Source organism: Pantherophis guttatus, chromosome 4, assembly GCF_059756535.1.
Source record: "Pantherophis guttatus breed Tessera chromosome 4, ASM5975653v1, whole genome shotgun sequence".
NCBI classification, from domain to species: domain Eukaryota; kingdom Metazoa; phylum Chordata; class Lepidosauria; order Squamata; family Colubridae; genus Pantherophis; species Pantherophis guttatus.
This window is the reverse complement of record NC_142066.1, coordinates 83,313,950-83,335,747: the sequence shown is the minus strand read 5'-3', so window position 1 is coordinate 83,335,747 and position 21,798 is coordinate 83,313,950. Positions and strand designations below refer to the sequence as shown.

At 39.5% G+C, this 21,798-nt stretch overlaps 1 protein-coding gene across 7 annotated transcripts in view; it reads left to right on the top strand.

Moving 5' to 3' along the window:
- BMPER (BMP binding endothelial regulator) overlaps positions 1-21,798 on the top strand; it is a 499,083-nt gene that overhangs the window by 357,229 nt on the left and 120,056 nt on the right. The window contains exons 14-15 of one of the 7 annotated variants that reach the window (XR_015734230.1): positions 8,431-9,695; positions 12,106-19,981. The exons of 5 other annotated variants lie outside the window; for them this stretch is intronic. Coding sequence is in view for 1 of the 2 variants with exons in the window: in XM_087894073.1 (XP_087750199.1) it covers positions 12,106-12,112 (7 nt within the window). In the remaining variant the exon portion in view is untranslated. Of the gene's footprint in view, positions 1-8,430; positions 9,696-12,105; positions 19,982-21,798 lie in introns of those variants that run through there. One more of the 7 variants, XM_087894073.1, reaches the window with a different exon arrangement.

Here is a 21,798-nt window from a genome sequence, read left to right as displayed (position 1 = left end):
CATATGCTATGGTGAACATTCCCTTAGCTCAAAGAAGAAAAGGAAGTCCAGCAGCAAAAAGACTGAGATTTAGGGGTATTGATGATAACTCAAAATGGAGCAGATTTATTGACTCTAAACATGTAATTGTGATTTCCCAATCTGCTAATTTTGAAGAAGATATTGACTGGTCCAGGATTCATTCCAATGATCCTAGAGTTTATTTTCCCAGAGATGATACTGCTGATGCCACGCAGATTGATGATCAAGATTCCACTGATTCTTCTCAACCTGATGTTCCGTCTTCGCAAGCCGCAGATGCTGACGCTAGCGACGAAAGTGAGGATGAGGACGAAGCAGAAGAAGACTGGACAGTTGTTCCAAGACGTTCCAAGAGGGCCACAAAAGGAATCCCTCCACAACGATATTCTTGGCAACTGACAAAAGCACCCTTGCCTTTGATTTGCAATGTTACACTTCCACCTGATAATTTCATGCAAATCAAGCAGCTCCCTGATTCAGAGCAAGACAAATGGTATGAAGCAATGCAGGTTGAAATGGACAGTCTAAAGAAACTTAAGATTTGCAGAAACTTGTTTGCTGCAAAACCTCCAGCAAACAAAAAGGTCATTGGCACTCGATGGGTCTACAGAATCAAAAAGAAACCAAATGGTGAGTCATTGTACAAGGCCAGACTCGTAGCTCAGGGTTTCGCTCACCGTTATCCTGAGGACTACACAAATACTTACTCACTGACAGTCAGAACTGAGAGTGTAAAAATTGCTTTAGCAACTGCAACTATCCTTGGTTTAGAAGTTTTCCAGTTCGATGTTGACATGGCTTATCAGCATGCAGACCTAGATGAAGAGATCTACGTGAAAAGTCCTCCAGGATTCCGACAGCAAGAAGGGGATACCTGGTTCCTAAACAAAAGTCTCTATGGTCTGAAACAATCTGGTTTAATGTGGTACTTATGTCTTACTGACAAACTAAATTCAATGGGCTTTATTAAGTCCGAAACTGATGAGTGCGTGTTCACAAAAAGATCTAACAATGCATATGAGATAGTTCTTGTTTATGTTGATGATATTGTTTATATTGGTCCAAATAAGCAAATGAGTGAAATTTTTGCCAAAGCTTTGCAGAGATACTTCACATTGAAATCATTGGGTCACATTAGCACTTATTTAGGTATTCAGATTGAAAAAACACAGAAGGGGTTTAGTCTTTCACAAGAAGATAAAATTGAACAAATTTTGTGTCAGGGCATTTATTAATCCCATGTTTGGCTCTGGGACTAATTACCCTGGTTTAGAGTAGATGAATCGAGGCTTATTCCAAGTTGCAATATTCTGAAAAGAAACGCGAAGGAAGGTTTCTAATAAAACTCATTTATTTGTTATAAAGAAAATAAAACACCTCACTAACTAAGAAAAGTTAATTGTTATATTTTTGAAAGTAATTCTTGCCGGCTATCTGAGCCGGACCTCTGGCAAAAGAACAAAGGAAAGAGTGTGAAGCAAGTGAAGGAATGTGGGTGGATATGGAAACACGTAGCTTACTGATAAGAAGTTGGCAAAGCTACGGAGAGTCTGACAGTCCAGAAATAATGAGCTCAGCTGGTAAATAAAATAACGCAGTGACATTCCCCTTCTTTTGCCAGTTGAGCGAATATCAGTACATCATCAAATAAGGCACATCTTCTCACGCAGATACTCGTGTTGAGCTGCTGGAAGTGGTTTGTTGAGCATATCAGCAATTTGATCATGTGTAGATACATATTGCATTTTGACAAAACCTTTTTTCACTAAATGCTTTATGTTTTGGTAACGAATGTCAATGTGTCTGGACCTAGAACCTGTAAAATGAGATTCAGAAATATAAACCACCGATTCATTGTCTTCCATCACGGTGATCGGTCGGATCGGGTGTGTCCAGATATCTGTGACTAAAGCATCAAACCAAGTTAGAGAATTACATACATCTGAAACACAAGCATATTCAGCTTCAGTAGATGAACAAGAAAAAAAATTCTGTTTACGTACTTGCCAATAAACAGGACATCCATTTAAGAACATCATATAACCTGAAGTACTTTTACGTGATTTCTTATCACTTGCCCAATCAGAATCTGCATAACAACATAATTCTGCATAATTAGTATGTGTTGGTTCTAACAATAACTTCAAATGTTTGGTGTATTTTAGGTATCTCAATAATTTCTTAATACATGTCCAATGAAACTGTTTTGCCTTACCTACGTGTCGAGATAAGAGATTAACACTAAGTGCAATGTCGGGTCTGGTCCAACTACTAATGTACAATAGTGACCCTATGACTGAACGATAAAGTGTTTGATCCTCAAACTCAGGACTTTCTTCTTGTGTCAAGTTGTGAAAATCGGTTTGCATGGGTGTCTTTGTCGTGTTAGCATCTTTCATGTTGCAATGATGCAAAATTTGTTCAATTTTATCTTCTTGTGAAAGACTAAACCCCTTCTGTGTTTTTTCAATCTGAACACCTAAATAAGTGCTAATGTGACCTAATGATTTCAATGTGAAGTATCTCTGCAAAGCTTTGGCAAAAATTTCACTCATTTGCTTATTTGGACCAATATAAACAATATCATCAACATAAACAAGAACTATCTCATATGCATTGTTAGATCTTTTTGTGAACACGCACTCATCAGTTTCGGACTTAATAAAGCCCATTGAATTTAGTTTGTCAGTAAGACATAAGTACCACATTAAACCAGATTGTTTCAGACCATAGAGACTTTTGTTTAGGAACCAGGTATCCCCTTCTTGCTGTCGGAATCCTGGAGGACTTTTCACGTAGATCTCTTCATCTAGGTCTGCATGCTGATAAGCCATGTCAACATCGAACTGGAAAACTTCTAAACCAAGGATAGTTGCAGTTGCTAAAGCAATTTTTACACTCTCAGTTCTGACTGTCGGTGAGTAAGTATTTGTGTAGTCCTCAGGATAACGGTGAGCGAAACCCTGAGCTACAAGTCTGGCTTTGTACAGTGACTCACCATTTGGTTTCTTTTTGATTCTATAGACCCATCGAGTGCCAATGACCTTTTTGTTTGCTGGAGGTTTTGCAGGTGTAAATACTTTAAGTTTCTTTAGACTGTCCATTTCAACCTGCATTGCATCATACCATTTGTCTTGCTCTGAATCAGGGAGCTGCTTGATTTGTGTGAAATTATCAGGTGGAAGTATGACATTGCAAATCAAAGGCAAGGGTGCTTTTGTCAGTTGCCAAGAATATCGTTGTGGAGGGATTCCTTTTGTGGCCCTTTTGGAACGTCTCGGAACAACTGTCCAATCTTCTTCTGCTTCGTCCTCGTCCTCACTTTCGTCGCTAGCGTCAGCATCCGCGGCTTGCGAAGACGGAACATCGGGTTGAGAAGAATCAGTGGAATCTTGATCATCAATCTGCGTGGCATCAGCAGTATCATCTCTGGGAAAATAAACTCCAGGATCATTGGAATGAATCCTGGACCAGTCAATATCTTCTTCAAAATTAGCAGATTGGGAAATCACAATTGCATGTTTAGAGTCAATAAATTTGCTCCATTTTGAGTTATCATCAATACCCATAAATCTCAGTCTTTTTGCTGCTGGACTTCCTTTTCTTCTTTGAGCTAAGGGAATGTTCACCATAGCATATGAACCAAAAATATGGATGTTTTTAAGATTGGGCTTGTAGCCATACAACATGAAGAAAGGAGTCTGATTTGTTACACTGCTCCAAGTACGATTGACAATGTAATTTGCGTACTTGAAAGCTTCACCCCAGTATATCATATCAAGGTTGGCGTCTTCTAGGAGACAACACATCATGGTTTGCAGTACCTCTCCGTTGTGCGCCGATGTGTCAGGGGCCGAAGTCTGATGAAGAATTCCATTCTTACGCATCCAGTCCTGGAAACGCTGAGACATGAATTCGGCACCACGATCACTCTGGATTCTGGCGATTCGAACTTGGTGTTGGGTAGAAACAAGGGTTGCAAAGTCTTTAAAGATCTGAAAAGTCTCTGATTTTTCTTTCATAGGATATCCATATCCATATCTAGAGTAATTATCAACAATTGTTAGAAAATATTTTCTACCACCAAATGATGGCGGGAATGGACCAACTATGTCAATGTGAACCAAATCAAAAATGCGTGTTGACAGGCGTGTAGCATGTTTGGGAATGGCTGCTGCTTTGGATTTGGCCTTCTTGCATACAGCACAATCCAAAAACACCTTACACCCCTTTAGATCCAAACCTTTTGCGAACTCCGGCATCTTCCTAAGAACACGGAAACTGGCATGCCCCAATCTTCTATGCCATTTGTGGATACATCTGGAATGCAAAGGTTTACCAGTTAGTGAATTCTCAACATTAACATTTTTATGCAGAACCTCAGGCTTGCTCTGAGCAACCTGTTTACCAATTCTATTTTTGTTGGCTTTAGGAGCCTTAGGAATAGCAACAGGATCTCTCTCTGGAGCATCTCTATCTGGGCCTGTGCGCTCCCTTTTTGGAGTTTGCATACTTGCCTGTGTTTGTGTTTTAGGCTTTGGCTTTAAGTAATAAACACCACCAATTAATATGGTTTCAGCAACAATATCTCCATCTTTAACTATGTAACTTGCTTTTTCAAGGTGGTGAACCTGGAACTTTAACATTCTAGACAAGTGACACTGACTAAGCAAATTACTGGTTGCTGTTGGTATGTAATAAACCTCAGGAATCAGTGCATCGAGCTCTTCAACATAAACAGTTCCTTTTCCTTTGACCTGACAAGGATGATTTGAAAAAGAATAATGTTCACGTAGCTCTGGTTCAGGCTCGTGCATTTCTGTGAAAAGTTCCTTTCTGTAGGTAACATGCAATGCTGCACCACTGTCCAAAGTCCACAGGAGTCGTCTGTCGTACTCTGGTTGAGGTTGTGGATCATTGGTTAAAGCTAATGTGGCAAGTGGAGTTTGTGGATCACGTCGGGGACCACGACGACCTTGTCTTCCGCCTCTGCCTCTGCCTCTGGAATCTGTTCCTCTGGGCTGGTACATGACAGGAGCTGGACCTCGTTGGGGACAATCCCGGGTGGCATGTCCCACACGATTGCAGGTGTAGCATCTTGGCGTCCTTGGAGCGTAGGTCCTTCCTCAGAAGGGGCGTCTAGCTGGAGCTCTTGATGCGGGTGGTCCTCTCAAGTGTGGCGTGGCCAACATGAATGCTTCTTCTTCAATTAAAAGTCTACAAACATTGTCCACTGTGTGTTGAGCAATTGGGACTTGGTTAATTTTTGTAACAGCATCTTTCCATTCATAATTCAAAGAGTTAATAATGATGCTGATCATTTGAATATCTTCAATGTTATGGCCTCTTTCTCTCAATTCTGTTCTCAGACCTTTCAGTTTGGTCAAATGTCCTCCAATTTGTTCACCAGGTTTCAATCTCGAACCGTGGAGTTCAGACATGAGTGAACATGAAGATTCAATTGAGATAGGCCTGTAGCAATTTTCCAATTCAGCCCAAATTTGTCGGGCCGTTGTATTTGGTGGAAAAGTGACCTGCAGTTCAGTATCCATGGACATCAATAATGTTGTGCGAGCCCTTATCTCTAAATCTCTTATTGCAAAGTCCCATGGTTGAGCAGGTGGGTTAAATACCATACAGTGCATGCCTTCTCTAAGAAGCAATAGTGTAATCTCACTGACCCAGGCTTTGTAATTGTGTCCTGACATTTTTAGTTTTGACTCACCAGTTAGTGGAGAGACAGAAAATGCCTGGTGAGGAGCCTGCACTTGGTATGCTGGCTGTGCTGGCAGGAATGCCTGTGGTATTTGCTGTGCCTGTTGTGGACCTAAAAATGGTCTTGGTTGTGCCATTGCAGGTGGGCCAGGAGGTGGCCCTCTTTGCACTTGTGGCTGGGGCACATATGCAGGCATTTGTAGCTGCTGTGGCTTATGCACTGGAATCTGCTGTATTCCAGTTGCCATTTGTTCTTGAGCTGCTATATTGGCATGACCTGCTGGAGATGCAGTCATTTGCCTTTGCTGTGTTCCATCTAAAAGGACACCAACACCGCCAGGGGGTGTTTGAGTTTGGGCCCGTGGAGACACTTGTGGCGTTTCAGCTTCCTGTAGTAAATTACTTTTGCCAGCAGATGGTGCTGCACCTTTAGCTTCGTGCAGCTTTGCATACGGGGCATTGTTTTCTTTAGAGTAGGAGTGGTTATGTAAGACATGTGTAACTTGATCAGGGAGACTTTCATGTGACGTATGCAGTGCTCTTTGCCTTAATTGGCCTGACACAGGATCCACCAGGGGGAGTGTCTTTGGCTCTGAGCAAGAAGACAATATGGCGCTTTTTGAAAAATTTAAGTTATCTCCCTTATCTTGCTCAAGCATAGATATAGCCATTTTTGCTGGAATAGCTGCTGTTCATAGAGTTTTATACGGTCACGAAAGGCTTTCATAGCCACTTCATCCAGGGTGAGCTTAGAGCTTCGAGGAGAATAATGAATTGTTTCTCTCTCTGCGTGGGAGGAATTTTGCTCAGCAGTGTGCTTTGGCCTTGCATCGAGCATTACAAATTCCGAAGGTTCTGGGAAGACTTTTTCAGAGCTTGGAAGATCAGAAGAAAATGTTACTGACCTCAGTCGTAAATCATCATCTTCAAAAACAGCTTCTGTCTTATCTGTCTCCATTTCTGTTCCCACGGCTTTTTCTTGTTCCAGGCGTGTGGCTGTAGTAAGGGGCTGGAAATCTGGAAACCTCCTTTCTGCCACCTTCTCAGCAAAATACATTTTGTATTTGTTTTACTTCTGTTTCGGCATCTCAGCAATATAATTAGCGTACCTCAGTAGCTAAAAACTAATTGCCTATGTGCTCTTATCAGAAATAACAAAACAAGGAAAAAAGCCATAAATCAGACCATCCTCGTGCTATCAGAATGTCAGGGCATTTATTAATCCCATGTTTGGCTCTGGGACTAATTACCCTGGTTTAGAGTAGATGAATCGAGGCTTATTCCAAGTTGCAATATTCTGAAAAGAAACTCGAAGGAAGGTTTCTAATAAAACTCATTTATTTGTTATAAAGAAAATAAAACACCTCACTAACTAAGAAAAGTTAATTGTTACATTTTTGAAAGTAATTCTTGCCGGCTATCTGAGCCGGACCTCTGGCAAGAGAACAAAGGAAAGAGTGTGAAGCGAGTGAAGGAATGTGGGTGGATATGGAAACACGTAGCTTACTGATAAGAAGTTGGCAAAGCTATGGAGAGTCTGACAGTCCAGAAATAATGAGCTCAGCTGGTAAATAAAATAACGCAGTGACATTTTGCATCATTGCAACATGAAAGATGCTAACACAACAAAGACACCCATGCAAACAGATTTTCACAACTTGACACAAGAAGCAAGTCCTGAGTTCGAGGATCAAACACTTTATCGTTCAGTCATTGGGTCACTGTTATATATTAGTAGTTGGACCAGACCCGACATTTCATTTAGTGTTAATCTCTTATCTCGACACGTAGGTAAGGCAAAACAGTTTCACTGGACATGTATTAAGAAATTATTGAGATACCTAAAATACACCAAACATTTGAAGTTATTGTTAAAACCAACACATACTGATTATGCAGAATTATGTTGTTATGCAGATTCTGATTGGGCAAGTGATAAGAAATCATGTAAAAGTACTTCAGGTTATATGATGTTCTTAAATGGATGTCCTGTTTATTGGCAAGTACGTAAACAGAATTTTTTTTCTTGTTCATCTACTGAAGCTGAATATGCTTGTGTTTCAGATGTATGTAATTCTCTAACTTGGTTTGATGCTTTAGTCACAGATATCCGGACACACCTGATCCGACCGATCACCGTGATGGAAGACAATGAATCGTTGGTTTATATTTCTGAATCACATTTCACAGGTTCTAGGTCCAGACACATTGACATTCGTTACCAAAACATAAAACATTTAGTGAAAAAAGGTTTTGTTAAAATGCAATATGTATCTACACATGATCAAATTGCTGATATGCTCAACAAACCACTTCCAGCAGCTCAACATGAGTATCTGCGTAAGAAGATGTGCCTTATTTGATGATGTACTGATATTCGCTCAACTGGCAAAGAAGGGGAATGTCACTGAGTTATTTTATTTCCCAGCTGAGCTTCATTATTTTTAGACTAATAGACTTACTGTTGTTTGCCAAGTTCCTTATCAGTATTTTACTACGCATGTCCGCATTCCTTCACTTGCTTCACACACTTTTTCCTTTGTTCTCTTTCCAGCAAGGTCCGGCTGAGAAATAGCCGGCAAGAATTATTTCAAAAATGTAGCAATTACTTTTCTTAGTTAGTGAGGTGTTTTATTTTCTTTATAACAAATAAATGAGTTTTATTAGAGAACTTTTCTTTGCGTTTCTTTTCAGAATATTGCAACATGGAATAAGCCTCGATCCATCCTCTAAACCAGGGTGATTTTTCCCAGAGCCAAACATGGGATTAATCAACGCCCTGACAGAGCGTCCAGACCTTCCGCTGCTGGAGACGGGTAACGGGAAAAGAATCTCGGTAATTGAGTGTTGAGGGCTGTCGCAAACAAGTCCACTACCGGCAGACCGAACCTCCTTGACAGGTCCTGGAACAGGCCAGGGTCCCGCCGCCACTTGGAGTGATCTATCTGGTCTCTGCTAAGCCAATCTGCTTCCCGATTTACAGTCCCTGAAATGTGTTCGGCTCTTATCGATAAGAGATGGAGCTCCGCCCACGACAGAAGCCTCTCTGCCTCTTGCATTAGAGTCCAAGAGCGGGTCCCCCCCTGTTTGCTGATATGGGCCTTTGTGGCCACATTGTCCGTTAATATCAGAAGGTCTTGGCGATATACAAGATGTTTGAAGTGTAGAAGAGCGAACCTGACCACTCTGAGCTCTAGCCAATTTATATTGTGCAGTTTTTCTGTCGGCGACCAGACACCCTGGGCTAACTGGGAGTTGAGGTGGGCCCCCCAGCCCTGCAGACTCGCATCCGTGGTTAACACCATCCGATTCAGTTCCAGAAAGGGAGAACCCCTGCTGAGAGCCGGAGACAACCACCACCGCAGGGAAAGCCGAACTGGAGCCAGCACTGTCACCTTGAAGAGAGATTCCGCTCGCCCTTGTTTTTGGAAAGGAAGCAGGAACCATTGTAGGCGACGAAGGTGGAAACGTGCCCAAGGGACAATGTCTATGCACGATATTAGTTTTCCCAGAAGCTGGGAAAGTATCAGTAAGGTTACAGTCCGGTTTAGTAGGATGTGAGACATGAGTTGCTGAATGCTGACTCGTCTGTCGGGGGACAGAAAGACCACACACTGGCTCGAATCTATCGTTGCTCCGAGGTGCAGAATACGAGTCGTGGGGGACAGATGACTTTTGACGAAATTCAAAGTGAACCCGTGGTCCTGAAGAGTCTGAACTACCAACTCCCGGTCTCGAATTGCCAGTTCAGTTGATGATGACAGAATCAAAATGTCATCGATGTAGCATGCCAGACGGACAGGGACCTCTCTGAGCGACGCCGCCACCGCTGCCAGCAGTTTTGTAAAAGTCCTCGGGGCGGACGAAAGGCCGAACGGCATTGCCCGATACTGAAAATGGTGGTCCCCAAACGCAAACCTGAGGTACTTTCTGTGCAACTGGTGAATTGGAACGTGCAGGTACGCTTCCTTTAGATCCACAGATTGCATCAGGTCTCCCCGCCGGATGCAGCCTAGCAATGATTTGAGTGAATGCATTTTGAACCGACGGTATAAGATGTGTTGATTGAGATGTCGTAGATTCAAAATGCCTCTCCAATCGCCCGAACTTTTCGGTACCAGGAATAGCATTGAATAAAAGCCGGTTCTGAGTTGGTTCCAGGCACCGGGACATCACCTCATGGGCATCATTGGGGTGGTCTGGGGTGGAGATGTACAGCTGGGTGTCATCAGCGTACTGATGGTACTTCACCCCAAAACCACGGATGATCTCACCCAGCGGCTTCACATAAATGTTGAATAGAAGGGGCGAGAGGACCGATCCTTGTGGCACCCCACATATAAGGGGCCTCGGGGTCGACCTCTGCCCCCCTGTCAACACAGACTGCGACCGGTCAGAGAGAAAGGAGGAGAACCACTGTAGAACAGTGCCCCCCACCCCCAACCCTTCCAACCGGTGCAGCATGATATCATGATCGATGGTATCAAAAGCCGCTGAGAGGTCTAGTAGGACCAGGACAGAGGAGCAACCCCTGTCCCAAGCCCTCCAGAGATCATCAACCAATGCGACCAATGCTGTCTCTGTGCTGTACCCGGGCCTGAATCCTGACTGGAACGGATCTAGATAATTCGATTCATCCAGGTACTGAGGCAGTTGTCGTGCAACCACACTCTCAACAACCTTTGCAACAAAGCGAAGGTTGGAGACAGGACGATAATTTGCTAACACAGCTGGATCCAGGGAGGGCTTCTTGAGGAGGGGCCTCACCACTGCCTCTTTCAAGACGGTGGGAAAGACACCCTCATTCAAAGAAGCATTTATAATCTCCTGGAGCCAGCCTCGCGTCACCTCCCGGGAGGCCAGTACCAACCAGGATGGACACGGGTCCAATAAACATGTGGTCGCATTTAGTCTGTTCAGTATCCTGTCCACGCTTTTGGGAGTCACAGGATCAAACTCTTCCCAAATAATATTCTCAGGACCTGCCCCTGTCATCTCCTCTGGATCAATCCAGTCAGAGTCTAGCTGTTCACGAATCTGAGCAATTTTGTCATACAGATGAAGCGAAACACTCACAAATCCACAGGAAAGCTTCAAAAGTAAAAAATTAACGAAATCAAACAGAAATTTAGAAAAATATTAGATGAGAAACAGACACTCCAATGCACTTGCAAATGGCTGAGTGAAAAGACTGAGGAAGGAGCAGGAAGAAGGGCGGGTCCAGCTCCAGAGGGATATGATTGACACTCAGCCATGCAAATAGGAGTGAGCTGTACCCATGTTGAGGAATGTCTGAGCAGCGAGGAGGAAAAAAGGAACTAATAAAAATTAGTGTCCTTTTTGGACTTCTGGGTTGGCGTCATGGTGAGATAGCTGTGGTGAGGGGAGCTCCACAAAACCCAATTTGATTTCTCTTCATTTGGAGGCCCTAAGGGGCCAAAGTCACTCTGGAGGGGTGATGAAGATAGGAGGGATTCCTTGTAGATTGTGGTAGGATGGCTGGATCCAAGGACACCCCCCTGGACCGACTAGAGAAGAGACAGCCATTATGGCCTGACCAAAGCTGTGACTATCCAAAGATTAAAATTCCAGTTTGGCTCTCAACAATGGAAGCATTTATACATCCAAATGTAGTAAATCTGGGGGGGAAATTTAACTTATAAAGATATTTTAAATGTGGAAGGGGAATTTAAAACCAAACAAGAGTTGCAAAATCAAGTGTCGACCTACCATGGTGGCCGCATATGCAAATAAAATCAAGATATGAGAAAGATATTAAGCACTATGGTTTCTATAAAGAGCTTATATTATTTGACCAAATAATGTTAGGAGTAGATGAAAAGTTGATAAAGAAATTTTTTATTAAACTTAAAAATGGAAGATGAACAGGTAAAAAATAAAAGAGACAATGATAGTATGGGCAATTTTTTTTGGGATATACTATAGACTTAGATAAATGGCAAAAACTTTGGGAAAGAAATTGTAAGTTGACAATGGCAACTACATTTAAGGAAAATGTATATAAAATGTTTTATAAGTGGCATTTACCACCGGCCAGATTAGCAAAGATGTTTAAAAGCATGTCTGCCAGATGTTGGAAATGTAACCAGACACTGGGGATGTATTATCATATGTGGTGGACATGTGTTAAAAGCAAAGAAATATTGGACAATACATACATGGTTAGAAAAAATGTTAAAACAACATATAGATTATAAACCAGAAATATTTTTGGTAGGCATAATACCTGAAAAGTATGATAAAGGAACCTATACCTAATATTACATGTTTTGACAGCAGCAAGAATTGTTTTTGCACTGTACTGGAAAAATGAGGAAATGAGGATGATGTAATTAATTTTTTTTTTAGATTGTGAAGAAATGGACAGTTGGACACTGAAAATAAAAGAAAAAGAAGATATGAAGTATTTTCAAACATGGGACTTGTTTTATAAATGGTTGGATAGTAAAGGTAGAAATTAGGAGTGGGAAAAGTATTACTATATATAAATACATTGATCCAGGCAATACTTGTTCACTAAGCACTTATGTATGTAATGTGAAAATAAATAAACTTAAAAAATAATAATTAGTGTCTTTTTAAAGGTGCCAGTTGTGGTTTGAGCAAGACAGCTATTTCCTCATCTCCCAGAGCTCTAAACCTGTCTTGCAGTCCCCTTGCAAGGATAAATTGTCTGGAGCACTTATAGTAATCTCAAATCCTCTTCTTGTCCGGAGAGGAATTATCAAACTAACACAGGTACTTCATTCCAATAAGGTCATTGACTCTGCTTTTCATTGAACCATCTTCAGTGTTTTGTTTCTATCCCCAGAAGTCCATAAGTTTTAGTGCTTCTAATTTCTAAATGTGATATATGAAAGATGTCAATTTAATCAAGCATAGAGCACTAAACTATAATAATTTTCTAATTCTCTTATCAGTCCATTTTGAGCAGGAGAACCTAGACAATCTCAGACAAGTGACTGTCCACTTGTCTCTTCTTAAAAACCTCCAGTAATGAAGCGCCCAAGATTTCTGAAGGCAAACTGTTCCACTGGTTAATTGTAACCACTGGTTAAATCCTTATTGTTAGAAAGTTTCTCCTTAATTCCAGGTTGTTTCTCTCTTTGATCAGTTTCCAACCATTGTTTCTTGTCCTGCCCTCTGATGCTTTGGAAAATAATTTGACCCCCTCTTCTTTGTGGCAGCCCCTCAAATACTGTAATACTGCTATCATGTCACCCATAATTCTTTTCTTTAGATTAGCCAGACTCAAGATCTGCAGCCATTCTTCATATGGCTTAGTCTCCAGTCCTCTGATCATCTTTGCTGCTCTTCTCTGAACTTTTTCCGAAGTTTCATTTTATTTTTGTAGTATGGTGATCAAAATTGGTTGCAGTATTCCAGGTGTGGTCTTACTAGGGTTTTGTAAAGTGGCACTAATATTTCATGTGATCTTGATTCTATGCCTCTGTTTATACAACCCAGGATTGTATTTGTATCTTTTTTGGGCTCCAAGGTCCCACTCACAGTTACTGTTTTTGAGCCAGGTCTCACCTAATCTTTACCTTTGATTTTTCCTGTCTAAATGTAAAGTTTTGCTTTTCTCCACATTAACACTCCTTTTGTTGGATAGGAACCATTGTTCAAGGTTGTCAAGATTTTTTTGGTTCCTGAGTTTGTCTTCTGGGGTATTGGCTATTCCTGCCAGTGTAGTATCATCTACAAATTTGATGAATTCCCCTTCTCATCTAAATCATTTATAAAGATATTGAGGAGCACTGGGCCTAAGACGGAATTTTGGGGTATCCCACTGCTTACTTCTTTCCATGTGGATATAGTACCATTAAGGACTACTCGTTGAATACAGTTTGTCAGCCAGCTACAATAACATTAAGACAGATACTTTACTATAATGTGTCATATAGACAAAGCTCCAAAAGGTATTTCAAGATGATTTGCCATAATTTTTGTAACTATAGGTTTTTATCCTACATGTTTTCCAGTCAAGATTTTCCTACCAGGTGCTCATCCAAGAACATCTTTAATTCATCATGTGAAACTCTTCCCATAAGTATTGGACAGATGCTTCTCTCTCTCTTTCTGTCACCCTAAAATGCTTGCACAGGAATTTCTTTCTGGGCACTAGCAAGTAGCTCCCTCCCTTCCTATTCCCTTTCCTCTTAGATTGTTGTCAAGGTTTCCTTGCAAAGGAGTAACAGCCTTACACATTACAGAAGCCAACAGACTTTCTTACAAACAATGAGATACCTTTTAGGTTTTGCTGTTTTTTGTATGTATCCTTACTGATAACCTATTTCAATTTAATTCCCAGGTAAAGTCTCTTTCTATATTGTATAGCTATTATAGATGGAAAAGGAATAAGATCCATAATCAAGATGGGGTCTGAAAGCAAACAGATTACTACTGAATGCTGAAAAGTTTTTCCAGATGTAAAGGAAATTGGGAGAATGAAATTTTCCTTTATCCTTTATAATTGATGCCAAGATGATATTAAACAATTACTGGTTTCTGTTTTGTGGTTTATATGAAGATTTATTGACTTGAGAGCAAATATTGACAGAGAGGGGAAAAGTTTGCTGGGACACGCACATATTCAGATGCTAACTGAAAGCAGAAGGTTGTGTGTTAGAAACATTCTATGCAATCTGTTTATGGTAGAGATAATGATTCTTCCAATAATATAAATATCTGTAAAGTTTTCTCTGCTAAGCTACAAAGGGCAAGTATTAAATGGAAAAAAGTAATTGTATTGAGTTCCTCATTCTTTTTGACACTAAAGGATTGTATTATCTGTCATCAATTTCTTCAGTACATTGGGTGCCAGAGTTGTGTCATATGGAGGCAATACTCAGACATAATTTTTGTTACCCAAAGTTAATGAAAGGAAAGGGAGGAAATTATGATTATGCATTTTATTGCCACCCTAAAAATATTTGATGGATATCAATGAATTGAATGGATAGCAATAGCTGCAACGAGGTATGTAGGGAATACTTTCATAAAGTCTAGAATCTGGCTTTTTAAGCAAAAAGCCAAGAAGGTGGCTTCATTCTGGCAATTTAAAGTTTGATCTAGAAATGAAAGAATAAGCAGCTTCTGCTTTAAATGTAAAACCAAGAGTCCCATCACCAAGAAGACACTCATTTTATATAATCATTTATAGAGATGAAGACTAACAGATAGATTATCTTTGGAAGAGAATATATGAATTCAGTTTGCTAAAGAAAAATATGAATCAGTAAATGTATGCATATGTATATAATCCTATAAAATACGATAGATATTTGTTTCTAAATTGAATAATAAAATATTTTAGGGAAGTATAAATAGACTTAATTGTCAACAAATCAATGAGAGTCCCCTATTTCAATGTATTTAAGTACAGAGTTCATTTTTGAATTGAATAATACCTCTACATGTTTGATCATCAAAATTTTATCGCAAAGATGGAAAAGATTATGTGTTCTGAATTTGATTCTGCATCATGATTAACATGACAAATAACAAAATATTAGAGGAGCTGTATTTCACCATTTTCTTGCTATTCATCTGACTACCATGATTCATTATGGATAAAAAATTTCTAGAAGAGTAGTAAAAAGCAACAGCTGAGATGAATTCAGCTTAGTAATATTGATAGGACACTATGAAAATCCCTGATTTAGTATAATGACATTTCTTAAAATGACCTTATCTAGGCAGAAATAAAATATTTGCTATACCTGGAAATAAAATAAACAAAAGGCATCTGCTTTTTTTGCAAAATGTTTTTAATATATGCTCTGTTTGCATTATAACATATGAAGTTGTATTTATACATTATGCCTTGCTTTTTGTGAATACCTCTGTAAAATCTGTGTAATAAATTTCCTTAGGTATATAATATGAAGCATTTTAGCTTTAAGACTGCTTAGTGCTCCCCTTGATAGCTTGTAAATTTTAACATAATACTGTTTTTTTTTTTGCCTCAAATCATGCAAAAATAGCAAAGGAAGATAAAAAATAGCAAAGACACAATAAACCTCTTTTAATTGCTTCCTTCTTTAATATAGGAATGATAAAGATGAGACAGATTTAGAGACTTTTCAAACGTTGACACAATTTCCCCAATCCCATTTACAAAGTGAATTGTTGACCTTCCTAGAGCTATATATGCTAGCGGAAAACATTTATATGTGTATTTTCAAAGTTCTAAATATTGAGAAAGCTGTCTGGAAGTTGGACAGCTGCCTCTTAGAGTTAAAATGATCCTCCATAATTTTGAACTCTATCAAATAGTAATTGAAATGATTGTTTTGGACTGCATGTACATTCAACTTGAATGCAGTTCTTTTTAACTTAGTATTTTAGATCCTATCTTTGTAACCAATTTGCATAAATAAACAAGTTATTAGTTTAGTAAACAGTTGAATGTAACACTTTAATGCTATTTGGATAAACCACTAGTGGTTGAGAATTTAATTTATATTTAATATCCCATTATAGAGAAGTTTGTTTTTCTAGAACTAGCTTGCTCATGCTAATTGGCAGAAACATGAGAGAGAGATTTTCTTACCAAGCCTCAGATTTATATAAAAAATGCAATAGTAGTACCAAATAAAAACAACATAAAAAGAAAAGTGTATTGTACTGTAAGTTTGTAATATTTTATTTGAAAAATACCCAGTGTTACTTGGGGCTGGACAGGCAATTAACACCTGGGCAGTGCCTGTAATATGATACTCAGCTGGAATAATTGATTGGACTCAGCTAGAACTTGATAACATGGATTGAAAGAAAACTAATGACAATGCATCATGCTCTGCACCGAAAAAGTGATATTGATCAATTATACTTGCCTAGATTTCAGGGTGGCAGAGGACTCTTACAGGTGAAACAAACAATGGAAGAGGAAAAGCACAGCTGAAATGGTCTTCCAAGGCAGCTCATTGTCACCTCTGTTATTTGTACTTTCGATGGCACCACTAACCATCATTTTGAACAAAACAAACTGGGGCTTTGAATTTTTTTCTTTGAAAAAAAAGAGAAGCAGAATTGGAAGAACTGCAAAGGTTTACACAAAGCAAAGAAATAAAAGTTTTGCCAGAAGTAACTCAGAATGTAGGCAGAATTGGCAGTAGAGGAAGGGGGAGTTGGCAATAGAAGAATCCAGCAGAGATATATATGTCAATTGTCTGACTAGTGAACCCAAAAGAAGAAAACACTCTCAGGAACTTTGAATTCCCCAAAGTAAAACTTTATTGGGCACACCTTATTGGTACTGACAAAACAAAACTAGCTCTGGTTTTCTCATGCAAATGCTTGCCTAGTTAAACAATAGCTTCCTCTCCTCCCCACCTGAGTGATCACATTGTCCAATTATGATACGTCCTTTGTTATAGGAACAATCCATCTCTTTCTCCAGAACTTGCAGCGGTGACCTTGATGGTTGCCAAGCTCTCACAATCTCTGCATATATCCTCAGCATTCCATTTCCCCCTTTCCTCCCTCCAGTCCACTGGCAAGTTGAAAAGCATTAAGGTTTGTAAGCATTAAGGTTTGAAAGAAGCAAAGTGGTTCAATCTTGACAGTACAATTGTTTTCCATTTGGAAACCAGGCACCCTCTCCTCTGCCTCAGGAAGAACAAAGCCCGCTAACTACAGAAGTAAAACAATTGAAACAAAGAGTATCTGAGCATCTAGAACAGCACAAAGACATCAAAATAAGGCTGCCTGCATTGAAGCTTGTTCCAAAGGAACAGGTAGCACAAGCTACCTGTTCAAAGATACAAATATTGAAACTTCCAGCTGATGTTGTGGTGAGATTGGACGTGAGGAGCGGGTCTCAGCGCTCCTCTGCCATGTTCTGCCCGTTGGAGGGCTCCAAAAGGAGCTAAAGCCACCCTGTAGGTGTGGTGAAGAAAAGAGTGGCACTCTGCAAGTCATGGAGAGTAACAACTCTCCTGCTCAATCCAGGGCTTCTTCCGTCTCATCCATGACAAGGAAAAGAGACACTCATCATTGCTGCCATGAAGCTGGGACAGCTGGGGTATCAAAGAAATGTGCAGGGGTGGTGTAAATGAACAGTGACTGGAGCTGGGTGAGAAGATTCTTTTTTTATTTAGACCAGGGGTGTCAAACTCAAGGTCGGGGTGGTGGTGGATCCGGCCTGCAGGGTGCTTAGATCTGGCTCGCAATGCCACCCTGGAAACAGCAAAGGACCAGACTGTGGTGCCTGTGCCAGAAAAATCATGTGCAATTTTTTTCATTCATTCAGCTCAGTTTTCATTGGCAGAGGGTTGTAGAAGGTGGTTGCAGCCAAAAATGGAGCTCAGGAGCCCGTTATCGCTGGGACAGCTCTTGGGTCACCACAGGGGCCCCTAACACAAGTGAACTATCTACTTGAATAGCTGACTTTGCTTCCATAAATTCAATTAAAATTGGATTAATCAATTTATCAGGTTTGAAACAATGCTGAAACCTAAGCTGAAGGTGCCATCTACTGATGAATGGAAAATATACCATATACCTACAAGCCTGGGAAAATTCCTGATAAGAGAAATTAATAACATTCATCTGGAGGACTGTGGTGATACTTACTGTTCTATAACTATCTACTTATGATTACTGGAGACTCTATTGTGAGAATAAGGAAAACTCTTTAGTAAAGTAAAGTGACTTTTGATTTGTGGAAGCTGCTTGGACCACTTAAATGGAACTGATTAATAATCCTGAGTTGTAAAGAACTATGATTATTTAACTTTCTGAGAAGCAACATTGGACTTGAATATATTGTTTTTGGACTATTGAATAAGAATGGGACTTACTAAAATAAGACAAGATGCTCCATCAGGAGGAAATGAGTGAGATTTCAAAAGAAATGGTGTTGATGTTTCAAAGCATTAGGGATACTATGACAAAGAATCACGGAGCGATAAAGAACCTATTACAAGGCATAAATGGGAAAATAGAAAATATCCTACAACTGATAATGAGTGAAGATCAAAAAGTCCAGGAAAGAGAAGAGACAGCAGAAAGAATGGAGGAAAAGATAGAACAGACAAGCCAGCAAACAAAGCAAGAAGATGACAAGGAGAAGATGATAAAGATAATGACTGATGAAATAAACCAAATGAAAAGTACTTTAAGAGATTTAAAAATGGAATCGGATAACCTGGAAGATACTTTTGAAAGGGAGATAGGGGTTTGGGTGGACACTCTGGATACCTGGCAGCTTAGGAAGATAGAGATAGGAGAAATATTCAGACCAAATGGTGAAGACACAGATGCCGATAGAGACAAAGATTCAAGAGAGGAGTGTGGGAGGTAAGCTAAAAAACAAATAAGAATTGAAGTAATAAAATAGGCAAGCAATGATGGATAGAAAGGATTTTTTCTCTTTTTTTCTAATATGATGGCCTGATTAAAAACTAAAATAGAGGTAGAAATAAGAATACACACCTTTATATAAAGCAATAGTTAGATGGAAAGATTGGAGGTTGAAAGATGGTATTATTAGGTATGTTTAAGTAATAGGATGATTGGCACTTGAATGGCACATTGTGACTTTGAACAACCAAATAATGAAGGACTACTGTATGTCTTAATATAAACATGTGTATTAACACTAGGATTAGTAATAGTGGCCTGATTGAAGCTAAAATAGAGGTAAAAATAAGAAATAGAGGGAATATTAGCAGATATAATTTTTATATAATAGAATATAAGTAAAATTAGATGAAAAGATTAGAGATTGAAAGATGGTATCACTATATATGCTTAATAATATCATTGGCATTAAAATGGAACATTGAAATATTGAATAACTACTCTAAAATAAACATGTATATCAATACCAGTATTATATAAGTTTGATTAATGTAACTATTGTTGTTGTTGTTGTTGTTGTTGTTGTTACTATTACTATTATTATTGCTGTTTGTATCAAAATGAATTATACCCAGAGGCCACACTGTTCATGTATTGATATTGATGTCTATTTAAAAATAAAAATCCAATAAACCTTAAAAAAAGATGCAAATATTGCAGTATTAAGTAAAAGCATCAACTCATTGTAAGAAACAAACCAACTAATGTACAGCACAGCTATAACTAAATATCTGGGATGCAAAATCAAAAAAAGAAAAACAAACAGTGCACCACAAAAATGGAAGGTTGGACTGGAAAATAAGTTCAACAAGTTGAGACCAGATGCAAGCAAGCTAGAACAGATGAAAGAAAAGAAGCTGAAGAAAAAGAAGACCAAAGAATACCTAATTAAGAAATAACACTTAGAAACAAGGAAGATCAAGGAAGCATTGGAAATAATAAAGCAGCAAATAACAGCTATAGCCAGGAAAATTAGCAGATACGAAGTTCAAATTGCAAATTACAGGCAGAACCTCCAATTCCAATCCAACCAGAAACTGTTCTACCAAAGCATCAATGGAGAAACTGCAGTGAATCAGTCAGTACCAAGGAAGGAAGAGACAGTGCAGTTCTGAGTGCAGGTATGGGATAATGCAAAGAAATACAATAAGGACATAGCATGGTTAAAAGAGGTGGATTAGAATAAAAAAGAAGTTGAAATGAAAGTACTAGTGTACATAACAACAGAAATGGTAAAGAAAAGAGGAAGGAAGATCAAGAATTGGTCAGCACCAGGTAAAAGATGAATTACACGGTTTTCGGTTGAAACATCTAATTGTTCTATATCCACCTATTGCCAAGCAGTTTAACAACATACTACAAGGAGGTAAAATTGAACAGTTGCTATCATCTGGGAAAACCTACCTGATAATAAAAGATACAGCAAAAGGGGCAGCACCAGGCAACTAAAGGCCAATTACCTGCTTTCCAACAACTTTCAAATTGTTTGCTAGCTGATGCAGTCCAACAGCATCTACATAGTTAAAAACAATCTCTTTCCACCTAAGCAGAAAGGAAACTGCCCCAATAGCAGAGAAAAAAAAGATCAACTCCTAATTGACAAAATGATTTTGGAAAACTGCAAGAGAAGGAAGACCAACCTGAATGTAGCATGGATTGATTACAAAAAGGCATTACATGCTATGCCACATTACTGGATAATCAAGTGCCTAGAAATAACAAGAGTCAGTAGAAACATCAGAAGCTTTGTGCAAAGATCAATGGCACAATGGAAAACACAGTTGCAGGTCAATGGTGAGAGACTGGGAGAAGTTAATATCAAGAGAGGAATATTTCAAGGAGATTCACTGTCAACACTACTATTTGTCATTGTACTGTTTCCTCTGTCAGCAGTACTAAATAACTCAGGGCATGGCTATCAAATTTCAAAAACATCTGCCAGACTATCCCACCTCCTTTACATGGATGATCTGAAGCTGTATGGAAAAACACCATCTGAAGTAGAATCCCTGTTCAACATTGTCTGTATATACAGCCAAGATATTGCAGTGGAGTTTGGATTGGATAAATGTGCCACACTCACTATCAAACAAGGAAAAATAGTGAAAACTGAAGGACAAACATCCACCCCTTCTTTGGATCAGCTCCTTGCTGCCCCACTCACTCATACATACACATCAATGTGGTTTATGGAGAATTTAATTGGTATTCTCCAGCAGTTCTCTTCACCTGGCCTTAGAAGTGTTCCAACAAGCAAGCCCAGATTAACCCCTCAGGCAATGGTCAATTAGTCCATAAAAAAACAAACAGCAAGCTACTCAAACAAGTAAGTCCAATAAATGAACATAAAGCCCCTAGACCAAAACTGAAGCACATCCACATTAGCTCACTGGTTATAGAAGTCCAGAGTCTCAAAAGTCAAGCAGGAAACACAAACAAACACATGGCCACAACCCACACACATTCACATCAACACCTCCCTCTGTCTGCCATGCTAAATAGCTTCTCCATGCAGCCCATCAAGAAGGGTGGGACCTTGTCCTGAGCAATCTGGCAGACCTCCATTTCTTTGCCCTGCATGCTCTGAGATCCACCATGGCAGGCAGCTCCTCTCCCTCCTCTTCACTAGCCTGCAAGCCATCCCCAGCCGAAGCCTGTAATTCTCTTTCT